At 47.4% G+C, this 13,153-nt stretch overlaps 1 protein-coding gene across 4 annotated transcripts in view; it reads left to right on the plus strand.

The window, feature by feature from the left end:
• Positions 1-9,975: 9,975 nt before the first annotated feature.
• The window catches only part of rsad2 (radical S-adenosyl methionine domain containing 2), a 29,379-nt gene continuing 26,201 nt past the window's right edge, over positions 9,976-13,153 (plus strand). For 2 of the 4 annotated variants that reach the window (XR_004412067.1, XM_033021641.1), the window contains exon 1: positions 11,244-11,811. Coding sequence is in view for 3 of the 4 variants with exons in the window: in XM_033021641.1 (XP_032877532.1) it covers positions 11,367-11,811 (445 nt within the window). In the remaining variant the exon portion in view is untranslated. Of the gene's footprint in view, positions 10,079-11,157; positions 11,812-13,153 lie in introns of those variants that run through there. The other 2 variants (XM_033021643.1, XM_033021642.1) reach the window with 2 other exon arrangements.

Raw genomic sequence — 13,153 nt, forward strand, 5'->3', positions numbered from 1 at the left:
GGTGGGTGGGTGGGGAGAGACGTCGGCGCTGCGGAATCGAAACTCAGCCGCCTGCAAACAAACGTGACGCCCAGAAAGTGAAAGCCACAATACCCGGAGTCGAGAAACGAAAGTCGGCCGACTCCTTTCCCCAGATTCATCTTATATTATCTCGATCTCTCCAGCTTGCGTGTGGCAAAACAAATAAAGTATTTACAATAAGGGGAAACGCGTAACACAAGGAACTGCAGATGCTAGTTTACAAAACAAAACACAAATTGCTGGAGTAACTCAACTGGTTAGCCGAGTAACTCATTCTGAAGAAGATTTCTGCTTACTCTTATCTGCCTGATTTATTTCATGCCCCCCACCCCCCACCCCCGTTATTGTCCTTCTCATTTCCTTCTGAAGTATGTTTCTCGATCATTATACTCCTGCAATTATACATTTGGTCCCAGCACACCCCGACCCGAAACGTCACCTCACCATGTTCACCAGAGATGCTGCCTGACCGCCTGGTTTACTGTGGCACTTTTAAGGGAAAAGAATAACTAGTGAGAGAATGTGACTCCTCTGAAACGAAATTGTCACAGATGTGCGGAGCCCCAGGAGATGGGCAATGTCCTCAATGGTCACCAATGGTCCTTGCCCACCTCCTGTGGCTCCACACATGGATGACCATTTTGATTTCTGTGGGGCCATATTCTCTCACTAGTTACTCTTATATACTTTTTATTTCATGTCCCCCCCCCCCCCCCCCCGTTCGTTTTGCCCATCTCATTTCCTTCTGAAGTATGTTTCTCAATCCCTTATACTCCTGCAATTAGATATTTGTTCCCAGCAGACCCTTGCCTTTTTCTTGACTGCAGCCCAATTTTCTCTCCTCTTTTAGGGTTCCTTACTCCTATCTGCCTCGCTCTTCCCTCTGTCTGAAGAAGGGTCTTGACCTGAAACGTCATCCCTTCCTTCTCTGCAGAGATGCTGCCTGGCCTGCTGAGTTACTGCAGCATTTTCTGTCTATCTTTTGCCCTTCTCTCTACCAGGGACATGCATACCTTGAACTTTCACCATCACACTTTTAAAAGCATTCCATATTTCGGACACCTGTTTGCCCTGCAAAGAACATACTCCAATCAACTATACAATTTTCTATTATCATCAAAGTTGGCCTTACCCCAATTTAAGTCGTCGACCAATCCATAACTATTTTAAAGCTAAAGGAACTGCCGTCGCTGGTCTCAAAGTGCCCTTCAGTTTTCCCTAAGAATAGTTCAAGCTTTGCCCACTCCCTTGTTGGTTCCTCTACCTATGACCTGAGGAAACTTTCCTGAATACACAACAGATTCCACCCCATCTAAGTCCTTGGCACAATGGCAGTCCCAGTCTATGTTAGGAAAGTTAAAATCCCCTACCATGACAACCTTTAATATTCTCGCAGCTGTCTGCAATATTCCAGCGTATTTGTTCCTCTAATTCCTGTTGACTATTTGGGGGACTGTAATACAATCCTAACAAACTGAAGTTTAAGAAAGAACTGCAGATGCTGGTAAAATTGAAGGTAGACACAAAATGCTGGAGTAACTCAGCGGGTGAGGCAGCATCTATGAAGAGAAGGAATTGGCAAACCGAAACGTCACCAATTCCTTCTCTCCATAGATGCTGCCTCACCCATTGAGTTACTCCAGCATTTTGTGTCTACCTAACAAAGTGATCATCCTCTTTTTATTTCTCAGCTTTATCCATTTAGCCAAACTGGATGATCTTAAAGACAATTTCGGAAAGCTTCAACCAGCCAAGGAAGATTATTAAAAAGGGTCTGAAGAAGGGTCTCGACCTCAAACATCACCCATTCCTTCTCTCCAGAGATGCTGCCTGTTCTGCTGAGTTACTCCAGCTTTTTGTGTCTATTTTCAGTTTAAACCTGCATCTGCAGTTCCTTCTTATCTATATTACTAAAAGTCTGATCTTGACCGCTTTTGGCTCGCTGTGGTGTGATTTCCGAGAGAACGCCGCCACCTACGGCCGTCATTTTTGCCCACCTCGCTCAGAGCCCCCCATCCAGAGATGGTTTGGTTGCTTTGGCTTGAAGTTAAAAGGCACTACTGCAAATGGTGGTTTGGGTGCTTTGACTTGAAGTTAAAAGGCACTACTGCAAATGGTGGTTTGGGTGCTTTGGGTAACTTCCTGTTTGCACTGTATATTGATTTTAGATAAAACGCTACCACTTACGGCTCTGATATTTGGCCATCTTACTCAGTCCCCCCTCCGCTCAGCAGGTGCAGAGGATTCTTCCCATCAATGAAAAATAAAAGTGTTATTAGTGTTTAAAAAATGTTGAGAATCTTTCTCCTGTCAATCACGCCATGAAGGCCACACCTTTTCCAGTGGGAGGGGGAGGGGTTATAAAACCTGGAAGTTTGGGTGTGGCTCAGTCTCTGCATGATGGGGAGGGAGAGGTCACGACTCTGTCTGAGCTGTGAATCAACTGAACACACTGAATGTCTACTGAACTGTGAGTTTGGTGTTTTGTGTGATTTTATGGTGGTTTCATCCTGCATGAAATGGTATGAAGCTGCATTTGAATGTGGTGGCCTTGCACCCTGCTAGAAATGGAATGAAACTGCACTTGAATTTGGTGGCCTTGCACCCTGCTTGAAGTGGAATGAAACTGCACTTGAATTTGGGGGCCTTGCACCCTGCTAGAAGTGGTATGAAACTGCACTGAATTTGGTGGCCTTGCATCCTGTTGAAAGTGATATGAAACTGCACTTGAATTTGGTGGCCTTGGATCCAGCTTGAAGTGGTATGAAACTGCACTTGAATTTGGTGGCCTTGCACCCTGCTTGAAGTGGTATGAAACTGCACTTGAATTTGGTGGCCTTGTACCCTGCTTGAAGTGGTTGGAAACTGCACTTGAGTTCGGTGGCCTTGCACCCTTTTCGAAATGGTAAGAAACTGCTTGAATTTGGTGGCCTTGCACCCTGCTTGAAATGGTAGGGAAATGGATTTGAATTTGGTGGCCTTGCACCCTGCTTGAAATGTAATTTCAAGGAATAGCCATGAGTCAATTGCCAGCCCACCAGCCGTGAGTGAGCTGCCAGCACATCAGGCTTGAGGGACTGAGCTTCCACCCCAAAAACCCATACCAGCGCTCCAGAAAGCCCCCCCACTGGCCACCAATATTGGAATTGGTGGAGAGGTGGAATATTGCGTCGGGGGGCCATGTGAACATGGGACCCAACGGGTCCCACTTAGTCTAGTACATTATAAAGGAATACTTTAAAACTGATTCGGGAAGCAACATCACAATTTTATCTGTGGAATTCCCTGCCACAGAGTCAGTGGAGGCCAATTCACTGGAAGTATTCAGGAGAAAGTTAGATATAGCTCTTCGGGCTAACAGAATCAAGGGATATGGGAAGAAAGCAGGAACGGGGTACTGATTTTGGGTGATCAGCCATGATCATATTGAATGTTCGGTGCTGGCTGGAATGGCCGAATGGCCTACTCCTGCACCTATTTTCTATTTTTCTATGTGTCTTCACCACATGTCAACACCAAGAGAAATGCATGCAGGGAATCCACATGGCCCTTCTTGACCTCATACAAACCTTTGATCAGATCATTTGAGAGGAACTGTGCAACACCAATCTCCAATGTGTCTACCCACAAAAATGTATTTCCATCTTATTGCTGCTACATGATGGCATGTAAGCTCTGACCTTAACCAACAGCCTTTAATAACCTCATCTCAGTGCAAATAGGTGAGGCTGTATCATTGTTTACAGATACAGCGTGGAAACAGGCCCTTCTGCCCACTGAGTCCACACTGACATTCAACCACCCACACAGTTTGATATTATCCCACATCTGATTCCTACACAATTGGGGGCAAGCCAATTAACCGACAAACCTACACGTCTTTGGAATGTGGGAGGAAACCAGAGCACCCGAAGAAAACCCACGTTGTCAAGGAGAAAATGTACAGATAATACCTGTAGTCAGGACCGAACCCGCTAGCTCTGACGCTGTGAGAGCAGCTTTACTGTTGCCTCTACCCTCTACTCTGTGTCACCCTGTCAGTCAGTCTCGTGGCATGGCTGCCCTTCATCTCCAACAAACATTCCACTGGATTCAAAGTAACATTAGCAAATTTGCAGATGACACAAAGCTGGGTGGCAGTGTGAACTGTGAGGAGGATGTTATGAAAATGCAGGGTGACTTGGACAGTGTAAAGGAGTGGAGTCTGACACACTGTAACCTTTACTGAGTCTTTAATTAAGGCACATATCACACACGTCCCAGTACTGACTGCATCTAGTCTTCAGGCGTACTGGAACAAACAGGGGGGAACAAGGGGAGGATATCACAGTTATACTGATATGGCTGGGCGTGGTTAGTGGTATTGAGGTAGCTACATTATAGGTTGCATGTTAAAAAAAATAACAAAAACTACATAAAAACGAGACAAAAAATAATAAAACACAGACGGACTGCAGAGGCCGCTGCTGACGAGAGTCGCGCCGCCCACCATTGTTCATGAGTCAATGAAAGTAAGCATGCAGATAGAGCAGGCAGTGAAGAAAGTGAATGGCATGTTGGCCTTCATAACAAGAGTAGTTGAGTATAGGAGCAAAGAGGTCTTTCTGCAGTTGTACAGGGCCCTGTTGAGACAACATCTGGAGTATCATGTGCAGTTTTGGTCCCCTAATTTGAGGAAGGACATTCTTGCTATTGAGGGAGCGCAGCGTAGGTTTTCAAGGTTAATTCCCGGGATGGCGGGACTGTCATATGCTGAGAGAATGGAGTGGCTGGGGTTGTATACTCTGGAATTTAGAAGGATAAGAGGGAATCTTATAGAAACATATAAGATTATTAAGGGTTTGGACATGCTAGAGGCAGGAAAGATGTTCCTGATGTTGGGGGAGTCCATTTAGAACGGAGATGTGGAAACACTTTTTCACACAGAGAGTTGTGAGTGGGTGGAATTCTCTGCCTCAGAGGGCGGTGGAGGCCGGTTCTCTGGATACTTTCAAGAGAGAGATAGATAGGGCTCTTAAAGATAGTGGAGTCAGGGGATATGGGGAGGTCAGGAACGGGGTACTGATTGGGAATGATCAGCCATGATCACATTGAATGGTGGTGCTGGCTTGAAGGGCCGAATGGCCTACTCCTGCACCTATTGTCTATTGACAATACTGGAGGGGCTTAGTTTTAAGGTGAGAGGGGAAATATTTAATAGGAATTTGAGGGGCAACTTTTTGAAGCAGAGGGTGGTTAAACAGAAGGAGCTTCCAGAGGAGGAAGATGAGGCAAGTAAAATAACATTTGAAAGACATTTGGATGGGAAAGGTTTGGAGGGATATGGGCTAGGCGCTGGCAAATGGGGCTAGCTGGGATTGGGCATCTTGGTTGCCATCAACCAGTTGGGCTTGGAGAGCCTGTTTCTGTGCTGTATGGCTCTGTGACTATTATTTCATATAATAAAGCCAGTACAGCAGTAAATGAAACCGAAACTTGGATCACCTCCACGCTCCTTCCTCTCAATGTTAAAGGTCACTTCTTTCAACTTCATTCATTGAGGTGTGATGCTCACAGATGCCTGGGTTCAATGGGCAAGCTTTCGATCCTGGTCGAACCTCACAGAGGTGAAGGCGAGAATGGGCCATACACTTAACATACTGCAGCACAAAGATTCTCTGCAAAGCTGTGCCTTATACAGCACCATTCTCTGAATTAATTTCACTTGCACTTTATGTGCAATGTGACGAATAAAACCGTATTGTTTTGTATTGTAATAAAAGTCCTGGAGATTGAGGACCACATCCCACATCTTGGGACTCGTGGAATTCATTATCGATTTCAGTACAGCAGCAAAGTCCTTGCATGTGTGCAATAGAAGGTAAAACTATCAAAGTTCATGGACTAGCACACAATAGTGACCCTCCTAAACGCTTCAGATACAGAAATGCAGCAGGTACCTGTGCTTTGGAGAGCAATGGACAACACTATTGAGATAAAATCCTCCAAATTCCCCGACAGGATAAATCGATGTCACCACCCTCGAAGCGTAGCACTGAGGCCCCACTCATCTCCAGTTAGCTCAAAGGCCACCTCCTTTGCATGCCTGACACCAGACTCCCAGAGCAGCCATTGGAGTTTGAGCATCAAATTCAAATTCAAAATTCAAATTCCGATTCACATTTATTGTCACATGCACCAATTAAGGTACAGTGATATTTGAGTTACCACGCAGCTATACAATTAAAAGAACACAACACAATTAAAAGTACGATAGAACTTAACATAAACATCCACCACAGTGATCACTGTGATGCAAGGCAATAACGTTCAGGCAGTCTTCCTCCTTTTCTTCACCCGTGTTTGGGGCCTTGACCCTTCGTAGTCGCCGCTACGGACGTCCCGATGTACAAGCCCTCTCGTCGGGATGATCGAAGCTCCGCAGCTTGTAGTGCCCGAATCGGCCACTTTCTTATCGGAGACTGCGGCTTCTCGATGTTATAGGCCGCAGGCAGGCCAGTGGTCGGAGCCCTTCTCTGGCTACCCCGGCAAGGGATCCCTGGCTCTGAGATGGTAAAGTCCGCTCCACGCCTGCTGCTAGAAGCTCCTCAGAACACAGCTTCACAATGTTAAACTCAGCAGGCCAGCGGTCGCAGCCTTTCGTCTGGTTCTGCGATCCGGTGGGCGGCGCGATCCGGTGGGCGGCGCGACTCTCGTCAGCAGCGGCCTCTGCAGTTCGTCTGCGTTTTTTATTATTTTATGTCTATGTTTTTATGTAGTTTTTGTTATTTTTTGTTGGGGTATGTGTGTGGGGGGGGGGGGGTGGGGGTGGTGTGGGGGGGTTGGGGGTAACTTTTAAATCTCTCCCTGCACGGGAGACCCGATCTTTTCTTTGTCGGGTCTCCGTTGTTGTTGGGGCTGCAACGAGGAGCGGCCTCCAACAGGAAGACCGGGGGCTCTGGTGCCGACTACTCACCTCACCGTCGCGGAGCTGGCCGAGTCCAGAGCGGGTGGAGCTGTGGTGGACGCTGCTGCGGCCCGACCTCTGGAGATTCGGTGGCTGCAACTGCGGGTTTGGCGGACGGCGACACCGGGAGCCCGCGGGTCCCTGGAGGGAGTCCGCTTTTCAGGGCTCCCGCAACGGCGGCTTCTCCCGCCCGAGTTGCGGGGTTGAAGAGCTCCTGGAGCGGGGCCTACATCAACGCCCCGCGCGGCTTGGAATGGCCGCGGGAGTTTGCGAGCGCACGTCGGGGGCTCTAACACCAAGACCTTGCATCACCCGGCGTGGCTTTAATGGCCACGGGACAATTCGCCATCGCCCGCCGGGGGCTTTGACTTTGACTCTGACATCGGGGGGGAGAGTGCAGTGGAGAGATAAGTGTTTTTGGCCTTCCATCACAGCGATGTGATGGATGTTTATGTAAATTATGTTGTGTCTTGGGTCTATTTGTTTGTAATGTATGGCTGCAGAAACGGCATTTCGTTTGGACCTCAAGGGGTCCAAATGACAATAAATTGAATTGTATTGTATTGTATTGTAAAGTCCGGGCCTGCTGCTGAAGCTCTGGGCCATCTCCCGGAAAGGCCGCAACAATCCAAGTTGTTAGGCAGCGAGGGAGGGCGAAAATGCGACGAGGAGAAAAGTCGCATCTCCGCCGAGGTAAGTGACTGGAAACTGTTTCCCCCTATTCCCCCCCCCCCCCACCACCCTCCACATTAAAACATACCGACAAACATTAACACATACTTTTAGACATACTAAAAAATAACTAAAAAAAGTCGAAATGACAGACACACTGCAGGCGAGGCTGACGTGCGCGGTGCCACTCAATGATGTGGATGACGTCCAATACAGGTGGACAAGGAAATGATTCAAGCAATTAGTCTTTGCATGTTTGGAACAATCCCCCCTCACTTCCCATCCCTGCTACAGTATGTCCTCCAGCCTTTGACTTTTCTACCCTGAGAAAAAAAGTTCTGACATACTCCCCTATCTGTATCATAATGTGACAAAGCATTTTTTTAAAAGAAATGTTTTTCCTTCAGTAAATGTGCTGCACAAATATAAGTTGTTGAGTCAGTGAAGTGTCTAACATGGGTCCAATATTTGTTGTCCTAAATGTAGCACACAACATTCAAAAATGAACTTGTGTTGATAGATTCCCATTCACTCTCTTATATGCTTTCCAACTTCCTCCGATTGTTCAAGTATCTCCCTGGAAGGAGTGGATGTCCCAGATAAAAACGCAAGATTATTCTCGGCATGAAATTTCCTGCTGGTCTCACCAGAAGTGATAATGAGCTGTCACGCCTATCATGCATTGTCATTATATTGAAAACATTTAAAATTTGATGTATTTAATTCTCAGGGGCATTATTTTACTTGATCTACCCTGTGTGTTTGCTTGTGCGGAGTAAGATCTTGTTACATGCACAGCTCCAACCTCCCAGTTGTCTTTCAGCCACTGCAATTTCCATACGATCCAGATTGTTCAAGTGTTAACTTCCATTATTTTCTCTGCGAGGACGTTGCAAAGACCTCAAAATTACAGCCGCGGCTGGACTGCCTTGTTCCTTCCCCCACTGGGTGTCCCGTCGCTGCCCAGGGGGTGGCCAGAGACGTCCGGGATGACCCCGGAGCGGCAGCCCATAGGTCCGCGGCCAGCGTGGGGGGGGAGGCACCTGCTCCAACCCGGCCCCGCTTCTACTTCCGAGGAACCTGCTCCCCGGCAGGCCAGGGTCCTCCGGCGGCATGGCTCGGCAGCGACACCGGGGGGGGGGGGTGGGGGGGGGATGAGAACGGCCCAATAGCGGCGCAGGCGACCCGCGCCAGACCCCCGATCCCACGGAGCAGCACGAAGCATAAAGCACTCACCGAAGCATAAAGCAATAAAAACGACAAAATCATCGCAGATTTATACAAAAGGACAATAAATAGTTGAATTCATAGTTTGAAAGCAGTATTTTCTTACCTAGAAGAATCAAAGATGGAAAATACGGACGAAATGAAGGTCTGATAACACACAGCAGATCCGCACCAGACAATGTTTATGGCGAGTGACATATGATCTGGGGCATGCACAGTCGGAATACCAAACTTGCTTATTAACAAGTCAGTTTTGGATCCAATGGGCTATTTTACCTTGGTAAGCCCACATCCCTCATATTGAATGAAACCCTGACTAAAGTCTATGTAAACATCATAGACCCCAATGCTTTTATCAATATAATTTGTTAGCTCTCCAAAACATTAGTGGTGGGTAATTTGGACAAGATGCTGAGGCATAAGAACTACCTGCATTTGAATAACAAGGACCAATTAGGGTTAGTCAGCATGAATTGTTACATGGAATTATTGCCTCCCAAATCAGTTTTTCTGAAGAGGTAGCCAAGAGGATTGATGAAGGTTAGATGTTGTCAATATGGGGAACAAGGACAAGGGGTCCTGAACAAGGGGTCACAGTTTAAGGATAAGGGGAAATCTTTTAGGACCGAGATGAGAAAAACATTTTTCACACAGAGAGTGGTGAATCTCTGGAATTCTCTGCCACAGAAGGTAGTTGAGGCCAGTTCATTGGCTATATTTAAGAGGGAGTTAGATGTGGTCCTTGTGGTTAAAGGGATCAGGGGGTATGGAGAGAAGGCAGGTACAGGATACTGAGTTGGATGATCAGCCATGATCATATTGAATGGCGGTGCAGGCTCGAAGGGCTGAATGGCCTACTCCTGCACCTATTTTCTAGGTTTCTATGGCACTTCAGCAAGGCATTTAATAAGAAACTGCATTAAAAACGAATTGGTTAGATTCAATGCGATCCGGGAAGCTAAAAAACGGAATACATAATTGGCAGAGGCAGGGTGGAAGGGTGTATTTCGAACTGGAGCCTCAGTGGTTGCCGCCCATTGTTGTTCATCATTTATATAAATGAATTTGCTGAGAATGTGCATGGCATTGTTAGTGAGTTCGCAGATGACACCATATTGGGTGGTATCTTAGACAGCGAAAAAGATAATCAACATTTACAGTGGGATCTTGAAATGAATCAGGGGGCTAAAGAATGGCATTTAATTCAGATAAGTATGAAATATTCTATTTGGGAAGTCATACCAGGTTAGGACTTTCGCAGTGAACGGTCGACCCTGGTGATCGTTGTGGAACAGAGGGACTGAGGTGTACAAGTGCATAAAGGGCCTGTCCCACTTGCATGCGATTGCATGCGTTTGGCGCGACCAAACGGAAGCGGAGTTCGCGCTAAGTTCGCGCTAAGTATGCGCTAAGGTACGCTCTAAGTTCGCGCGTGACGTAATTTGCATCATACTTACCAATCAGCTGGGCAGGAGGCGGGCCGACTGAATTTGAGCGTCGCACGTCGTCGGTCGGTGATGTCATCATGCAACGCCATGCCGGGCAGTGACGTCATCGCGCAATGCCATGCGTTAGGCGTACGCCGTCAAGATGCTGCGTACGCCATCAAGATGCTGCGTACGCCATCAAGACGCTGCGTATGACCGCAGTGCGTCTGCGTGCCGACAGGCCGTTGGTGCGCAAAGATTTCGGACACTGTCAGATTTTTGGAGCCCCGTGCGATGTCGGGACTAGCCCCGCACAACTCCGCGCTTCTACATGGGACCGGCCCCGCGCGGCCATACGGTGCCCGTACGCCTCAAGGGACCACGTTCGGCCACGCCAAACGCATGCAAGTGGGACAGGCCCTTAACTCCCTCAAACTCCCAGGTTGAGTGGGTGTTGGAAAAGGTGTTTGGCATGTGGACCTTATCAGTCATGCCACTGAGTACTGGAGTTGGGACATTATGCTGCTTGAGGCTGAGGGGTGATCTTATAGAGATATATAAAATCATGAGGGGAAGAGCCAAAGTGAATGAAAGAGTTTTATTTCCAGTATAGAGGAATCAAGAACTAGAGGGGCTTAGTTTTAAGGTGAGAGGGGAAATATTTAATAGGAATTTGAGGGGCAACTTTTTGAAACAGAGGGTGGTTAAACAGAAGGAGCTTCTAGAGGAGGAAGATGAGGCAAGTAAAATAACATTTGAAAGACATTTGGATGGGAAAGGTTTGGAGGATATGGGCTAGGCGCTGGCAAATGGCACTAGCTGGGATTGGGCATCTTGGTTGCCATCAACCAGTTGAAGAGCCTGTTCTGTGCTGAATGGCTCTGTGACTCTATTACTTCATATAATAAAGCCAGTGCGGCAGTAAATGAAACAGAAACTTGGTTCCTCCCCCGCATTGGCAAATGGGACCTCTTGTTTGTGTGCAACGATTCGCAGTCAGCAGGAAATAGATGTCAGGACTTGTTTACATTTTCGATTTCGGTTTCGGATGAAATGAAACCTTGGTCGTTCAAATGAATGTGATTGGTGGACGTCACCACTTGTCTCAAACAGATGACCGTATTAAAACATCGAGCTGCCAGCTGAAATTATTACTTGCGAGAAGCAGACTCGAGATCAGTGAGGCTCGGGAACGAAAAGTAAAAACAAACATGTACGTGGTGCTTCTTTGCATTAAATTCCTGCTGCAGGCTTGCCTGCACAGAGCAGGCGAGATCTCACGGTGGACGATGAAGCTCATTGCACTGTGCAGATTTGAGATCGATGATGCGGGGCGAGAACGAGTGAAACTGAGCAGAGGGAAGAGTGGAGGGCGTACAAACATCCCACTGAGTGTCAATTACCACTTCACCCGCCAATGCAACTACAAATGTGGCTTCTGTTTTCACACCGCCAAGACATCATTTGTGTTACCCCTGGAAGAAGCCAAAAGAGGACTGAAGCTACTGAAAGCAGCCGGTAAGTCAGATAGATGAGCGATTCACCTTTGAAGTATAAAACAACCCGAATAACTTTTTCTGTAGCATCTTTGGAGAAAAGGAATGGGTGGCGTTTTAAGTCGGGAACCCTCTTCAGACCTGTCGCTGAGTTACTCCAACATTCTGTCTATCTTCGTGTAGGCAGATGCCGGTTTACACCGAAGTCAGGTACAAAATGTTGGAGTAACTCAGCGGGACTGGCAGCACCTGTGGAGAAAAGGAATGGGTGGCGTTTCGGGTCGAGACCCTTTTTCAGAGATGCTGCCTGTCCCGCTGAGTTACTCCAGCAAATTGTGCCAATCTGCAGTTCTTCGTGTCTACAATATTTATATTACATTAGCCAACAAGTATCCACAGAAAGCGGCAAGAAGTGGTACCCGTGGGAGAATGTGTTGGAAATAACTGCAGATGCTCATTGTTTAAACCGAAGATAGACACAAAATGCTGGAGTAACTCGGCGGGACAGGCAGCATCACTCGAGAGAAGGAATGGGTGATGTTTCGGGTCGAAGAAGGGTCTCGACCTGAAATGTCACCCATCCCCTCTCTCCAGTGATCCTGCCTGTCCCGTTGAGTTACTCCAGCGTTTTGTGTCTGTCTCCCATGGTGAAGGTGTGTCAACAAATAGGTGGAGCGCTTAACTCATGGGGCAATGCCTCCACCAGCTCACCCCCCCCCCCCCCCCCCCCCCCAACAAAAGGCAGAATGAATGCTCCAACCATCGCTCCTCTAACATGCAGAATAAATGCTCTGACTATATCACTCCCTCTAAACAGCAGGGTTTATTTCAGACACTGTACATTAATAATGGTGCATGCATTTACAACAGAAATAGGGAGGTGGCACGGCAGTGCGGGTCACGACCAGCTACGCCAGCTGGAGTACAGGCGATGAACTGCAGGTGTTTCACTTACCATTGTTTCCAGCGTAGCGGCCCGTTAAAAACAGCCGAAATGGTCAATTTTTACGCTGTAAATAATTATGAAAATCGGGGTAAGCGTGAGAGACATTTATCCTACTTCAGAATTCCAAACGTGAGGAGAAATGAAGGTAAAGAGAAGCGAGAACTGAAGGGACTACAACAGCTAAACTGCTTGGCGAACATTGGCCGTGCAGGTATCAAGTTTGAAAATATTGGGAATTATCGCGTTTGCTTACTGTAGATCAGTGCATGCTCCTTTAAGCGCGGTTTCTGATTCTAGCGTATGAGCCGTGGTCGCTCTGTGCAAGTGCAATGCTTTTGTTTCCAAGAGGAAGGATGTAGATCAGTGCATGCTCCTTTAACATAGTGACCTCACCACTACTAACCACTCCCCATTGTCT

Source organism: Amblyraja radiata, chromosome 5 (assembly GCF_010909765.2).
Source record: "Amblyraja radiata isolate CabotCenter1 chromosome 5, sAmbRad1.1.pri, whole genome shotgun sequence".
Classification (NCBI taxonomy): Eukaryota; Metazoa; Chordata; class Chondrichthyes; order Rajiformes; family Rajidae; genus Amblyraja; species Amblyraja radiata.